This window comes from Felis catus, chromosome D1 (genome assembly GCF_018350175.1).
Source record: "Felis catus isolate Fca126 chromosome D1, F.catus_Fca126_mat1.0, whole genome shotgun sequence".
NCBI lineage: Eukaryota > Metazoa > Chordata > Mammalia > Carnivora > Felidae > Felis > Felis catus.
The window spans coordinates 103,093,180-103,099,888 of NC_058377.1; the positions used below are offsets into that span (position 1 = coordinate 103,093,180).

The window sequence follows — 6,709 nt, forward strand, 5'->3', positions numbered from 1 at the left end:
TGAAGGAATCCAGATACAAAGGCTACACACACTAGGACTCAACTTATAGGACATTATTGCAAAGGCAAAATTACATGGACAAAAGCCGTTACGTGGTTTCCAGGGACAGCAGGTGGGAGAAGGGGTTGAGCACAAAGAAGCTTGGGGTTTGGTGTAGACAATGGAACTCTTCTATATCACGATGGTGCTGGTGGCTATGTGACCTTGTAAATATGGCCAAACTCTTAGATTTATACAATGAAAACTAGGGGTATCATTGTTGTTTCTAAATTCTACTTCAGTTAGAAAATGGGTGAAATATAAGAAAGAACATGTGATATAAAACCATGTGTGCACCCTGATCAGATCCAGTTAGGTCCCCACAGGCTGTTTAACTGCTTCTCCCTGAGAAGGTGGATGAGAGCTACAGACGCCCTCCTGGGGGACTTGCACGGAGAACTCCGTGTCTATCTCCCTCCTGATTCCATGAGATAGCCCCTGAAATCCCAGTAGGACTCAACATGACATCATTTCAGAGGGACCAGGCCATGTGCCACGCCCCTCTGGCCATTATTTATTCAGCTGACTGCTATCATTGCTGGTACATGCAGACCTTCCTCCCTGACCTTGGACCTGAGAATTTGTTTCCAGCCTGCGATCATGGCCAGGGAAAACATCTCCACATAGAAATGATATTGATTGAGTTCCAGGTGAGAACCCCTCAGCAAGGTGTTTTCTAGAGCTTCCCTCCTTTGCTCATCACGACACAATTCTGTGAATTATGTAGGAGAGGTGATTTTATCCTTTATTTTACAAATAGGGAGAAAACAAGCAGCTGCTCCAAAAGCATAGTCAGAACTAAGGGTGGGTTTAGGACTTGGATCATGTTTGTGACTCCATGTTGGGATCTTTCCTCTAATTTTACCTGTCTTAGAAGTCTTGGAATTTTCACTAGTACCTGCTAGAGAACATCTCCAACAGGATATATGCATTATTTCATAGCAAAAAGTCTGATTTCAGACTCACTATTCAGGATTGCCTGTCTCTTCTTTTCCGCCAGCGAGGTAAGCTTCTATGTTGCGTGTATTTTTTTTTTTTTTAGTAAGAAGTATAATTCATGCAAAATCCACAGGGCGCTCTACCTACTATGAGTTGTTTGAGCACCGAAATAGATGATTTGGACATTACTCCTAAAGCAGTGAGCTGAGGCTGGGATTTTAGTATCAAAATTTCCATCAATGGGGAGTTTAGTGATATCTATGGAATAACATCAACTGCTTTCTTTAAAAAGATCAGCCAAACAAAAAAGTTAAGTGATGCCCTGATTCAGTAACTTTTAAATTCATCTTATTTACTATCTCTGTCCTGTCACTGGAGGTTAAAAAAAAAAAAACAGAAGACAGTGAAATAACCTCTCTATAAACTACAAAGTGTTATAATTCAATTAACAAGATTAGTACTCCGCTGTAATCTCTCCAGCTTTATCTGGTCCTTATTAATATTGCTAGCACATCTACAGAAGCCAATGGTAAGGTCGCTAAAAGCATAGGCTTTTGACTTGGTCACAGGGTCATTTGTATCTTGAATCTTCCTCATTCAAGCTATGTAATTGTAGAGCTTTACATAACCTCTCAAATGACAAAGGGGGAATAACAATTACACTGACCTCACAACATCTCAGTGAATTTAAATGTAATGATACATTTTTACACATATATACAAACACATGCATAAATATATGTCCAATGCATGAATAGAAATGTATGTGTATATAGCTCTTACTGTTTGTAGAACATGTCCTATTCTGAGATGTTATGATTGTCAAAGCTTGACAGACACAACGACCTCAGGGTCTAGGTTTGGTGAGTGAGGATGTGACAGAATCAGGAGGGCATGGTAGAGAGTGATTAGTTGAGGACAGATGTCTTTCTAAAGGCTTCAAATTCAAAGTTAAAAGATTTAAGAGACTGTTCCTACACAAGAACATATCACATAAATTAAAAACGTGGAGCACCCCACCAAAACAGACCTTCAGGCTCAAGGTAGTCAAAAACTGGAACCTTTCAACCCTTGATCTTGGTGATTCAACTATGAGATGATAGTAATGGAAGGAAGAGTGAGTACAAGAAAAGACACTCTTTTGACTCTTGCTAAAATATGGATTTTAAGAAAGAAATTAAGCAAAAGAATGGCTCATTTGGAATGACTAGAACAGAACTTGAGCTGGCAGAGGACAGACTGAGGAACACTGGAAGGAACAAAATAATCAGTGGACCAAGTGTGTGAGAAAAAGGAAACCAAGGAGAGGCTACAAGGCCTCAGAACTCATCCACACCTGAATCCCTCAAATCACCACCCACCTTTCGCAAACAGAAAGGTTATCATTCCGTCCTAGAAATATTACTACAGTAACATTGGTCAGGCCATGCTAAACATCCAACATTTTACCCCTTATTTATAATGCATTATCTCATTTGTATCACTCAACAATATCTTGGAGTAGATCTCGTTACAATCTGCACTGTGTGTATGGAAGAAATCAGGTCCTGGTACTGAGGTTGGAATCAATGTTTCTTGGGTGGTAAATGATAAGGTTGATAGGCACCACTTCCTAGAGCCTCAGCTCTACACCTGACATTGTGCCTTGCCCTCAGAATTGCCTCTTCTGGCTATACATGCCCTACTGCTCAAGTTATCCCACTATATCCATAATGCTTGTATGTCTCAGTTACTTAAGTAGAAAGCCACGAACACTGAGTTTGGAACAATGAAGTCAATGAGTATGTGTAAATTAAGTTCAATTTTACTTAAATTAAGACCAGTGGACTGAAGAACCAGTCGTGGGTGCAAAACTTGGCTTTGGCAGTAATAATTTTGTAAACTTAAATACGTGATTTAATCTCTGTGCTTCACAAGTTAAATGGGGGTAATAAAGAACTAGTCAATCCCATAGGGTTGTTGAAAAAAATGAATGAATACACACAAAGTGTCTAGAGTAGTTTCTGTCTAGAGCAACATACAGGTATAAACATTTAATGATCCATGGAACTGAAATGACAGATATATTTGATTTCAGACTTGCCATCTTGATCAAGACATTACTCTTCACATCTCAGTTTACAAATTTACAAAATTTAGAAAGTGAGACTTGATCCATGAAGATCCTTCAGTTTTAGCAATGTGTGACTGTATAGAGAATTCATGCATTACATTTCATTGTCAAGCTCACACTTGAGATCTGAATAATATGAAGAATTACTGCTGTAAAGAAATAATGCACATCTATCTATCATCTATCTACCTACCAATCTATCATTGAGATATCTATCTAGATTATCTATCATCTATCATCTATCTTTCTGTGTATCTATCTTTCTATGTATCTGTTTCAATTTCACTTCACTTGCTTTTTAGTTTATGACTCTTCCTTTATTTTCATCACTACAGGGCATATTGCGGTTCCCAAACAACATCATGAAGAACAACACGGAAGTGGCTGAATTCATCCTGCTGGGACTAACCAATGACCCAAAGCTACAGATCCTTCTATTTATCATGTTCACCCTCATTTACCTCATCACGCTGTTTGGAAACATGGGGATGATTGTTTTGATTCTCTTAGACTCTCATCTCCACACTCCCATGTACTTTTTCCTCAGTAACCTGTCTCTGGTGGACTTTGGTTACTCTACAGCTGTCACTCCCAAAGTTATGGCTGGGCTCCTTAAGGGAGACAAAGTCATCTCTTACAATGCATGTGCTGCCCAGATGTTCTTTTTTGGAGCCTTGGCCACTGTGGAAAATTTCCTTTTGGCCTCAATGGCCTATGACCGCTACACAGCAGTGTGCAAACCCCTCCATTACACCACCACCATGACGACAAGGGTGTGTGCATGTCTGGCGATAGGTTCCTACATCTATGGTTTCTTGAATGCTTCCATCCACATTCGGAACACGTTCAGTCTCTCATTCTGCAAGTCCAATCTGATCCATCACTTTTTCTGTGATGTTCCAGCTGTCATGGCTCTATCTTGTTCTGATAGACATGTCAGTGAACTTATTCTTATTGTGGTAGCAAGCTTCAACATCTTTTTTGCTGTCTTTGTTATCTTGATTTCCTACCTGCTCATATTTATCACCATCCTGAAGATGCACTCAACTCAGGGTTATCAGAAGGCTTTATCCACGTGCACTTCCCACCTCACTACAGTCTCCATCTTCTATGGGACAGCCATATTTATGTACTCCCAGCCCACCTCCAGCCATTCCATGGACTCAGACAAAATCGCATCCATGTTCTACACTATGGTTATTCCCATGCTGAACCCCCTGGTCTATAGCTTAAGAAACAAGGAGGTTAAAACTGCTTTCAAGAAGGTGGGTGAGAAGGCAAAACTGTCTCTAGGCTTTCTACTAAAGTCATAGCATGCACAATGATCTGTGTAAATCCTCTCAGATTTCCAACATGCAGTTAGTCACATTTTAATGCCCCCCACTCCACCTAAATTACTGAGGCAATACAATCTCTTGTTCAAAAGTCTATCATCTAGAAAAAGAAGTGTATGTCCAAATACATGATATCCAAATGAGGATGGCGAATAGGAACCTTAAAAATTTGGGGGCCCTGCTTGTAGTAAAACTCATTAATTATATGTTCATTATTTTCCTTACCATATAACAATGCATCTCTATATGTAAACCATGGCACACAAAAATCCATGAATAGAAGCATATGGAAGAATCCCATATGTGCAGGTGCACACAGGAGTGGGGAATTAGTTAAAGGAGTTAAATGTAGTGTGGCTAGTTTTTAATAGAAAAGGTAAAATAGTCAAGTTAAATATTAGAATACGAATTTATGTCTGACGTTATTTATTTCTGTAGTTGAAATTTTTTCAAGAGTCCAAAATGGGGATTAAGAGTACACTTACCTTGGTGAGCACGGAGAAATGTATAAAATTGTCAAATCATTACATTGTACACTTGAAACTAATATAACACTGTATGTTAATTATACTTGAATAAGAAGAAAAATGACTGAAGGTGGCAAAACAAAGGTCCCAAATGAAGTAAGACATGACATAAATTTTTAAATAAAAATATATACTTTTGTGGCACATTTTATTCAGAGCTACATGCATACAATATTTTAAAGGAATCAATACTTCTGTCTTTAGTGTTTGTTAGAAACAGATTTGTCACAGGGCAATTTTCAAAAGCAAGAAGGCCAGAAAAAGAAAAGTCGGTCTGTATATTACAAGAGATTTTTCCAATTTTTCTGTTTATCTTTTCTTGTATTTTGTAAAACAATATAGGCACTGAGTAAGGATAATGTTATCTATCTTCCTGCTGAAAATACTACGAGATGGCTAATGACACTCAGGCAGGGATACTTTAGTTTCAGATGAGCTACGTCACGTCTTGCCCCTCTCCTATACCCTGCCTCCTCTCCCCTCACACTGAGTTCCCTGCTGTTCCTGGACAATCCAACCTCCCTCTTGCCTCAGGGCCTTTGTACTTGCTATACTTGCTGATGTTCAAAAAGCTTCCTCACTTCCCTCAGGTCTTTGTTTAAATATTAGCATATCACAGTCCTCCCACCTCCTATGGACACTGTTCTCAACTTGCTCTATTTTTCATAGTCCTGATCAGTACTCAACAATTTCTTTTTTTTTTGAAATGCATGAAATTTATTGTCAAATTGGTTTCCATACAACAATTTCTATTTGTTTGTTTGTTAGCTTGTTTACTTGTTTACTGGTCCAGCTAGGACATACACCACACAAGACAGCGAATCTTCTTTATTAACATCGTTATACCCAATACTTAAATTGTGGCCTGGTTCATACTAATTTCTCAGTAAACATTTGTTAAATTAATGAATAAATAAATTAATTAAGCTTTGAGCCCAGAAGTCAATATAGTTGAGCCACTGATAATTATAGATAAAAATACATTATGTAATTCTTTTTTAAATATAATTTATTGTCAAGTTGGCTAAAATACAGTGTATACAGTGTGCTCTTGGTTTTGGTGGGTAGATTCCCATCATATATCACTTACATACAACACCCAGTGCTCATTCCAAGTGCCCTCAATGTCCATCATCTTTTTTCCCCTTTCCTCCTCCCACCCCCCATCAACCCTCAGTTTATTCTCTGTATTTAAGAGTCTCTTGTGGTTTGCCTCACTCTCTCTCTATTTGTAACTATTTTTTTCCCTTTCCCTTCCCCCATGGTCTTCTGTTAAGTTTCTCAAGTTCCACATATGAGTGAAAACATTTGTCTTTTTCTGACTGACTGATTTCCTTTAGCATAATACCTTCCAGTTCCATCCACGTTGCTACAAATGGCCAGATTTCATTCTTTCTCATTGCCAAGTAGTATTCCATTGTACATACGTCCCACATCTTCTTTATCCATTCATCAGTTGATGGACGTTTAGGCTCTTTCCATAATTTGGCTATTGTTGAAAGTGCTGCTATAAACATTGGGGTACAAGTGTCTCTATGAATCAGCACTCCTATATCCTTTGGATAATTTCCTAGTTGTACAATTGCTGGGTCGTAGGGTAGTTCTATTTTTAATTTTTTGAGGAAACTCCACACTGTTTTCCAGAGGGCTGCACCAGTTTGCATTCCCACCAGCAGTGCAAGAGGGTTCCCGTTTCTCCACATCCTTGCCAGCATCTGTTGTTTCTTGAATTGTTAATTTAAGCTTGATAATGCATT

General features: G+C 38.6%; 1 protein-coding gene across 1 annotated transcript; it reads left to right on the forward strand.

The window, feature by feature from the left end:
- The first annotated feature begins 3,453 nt into the window (after positions 1-3,453).
- LOC101092212 (olfactory receptor 5B2-like) lies at positions 3,454-4,404 on the forward strand. Its single transcript, XM_011286947.1, has one exon. The coding sequence runs from the start codon at positions 3,454-3,456 to the stop codon at positions 4,402-4,404; it is 951 nt and encodes a 316-aa protein (XP_011285249.1).
- Positions 4,405-6,709: the final 2,305 nt, after the last annotated feature.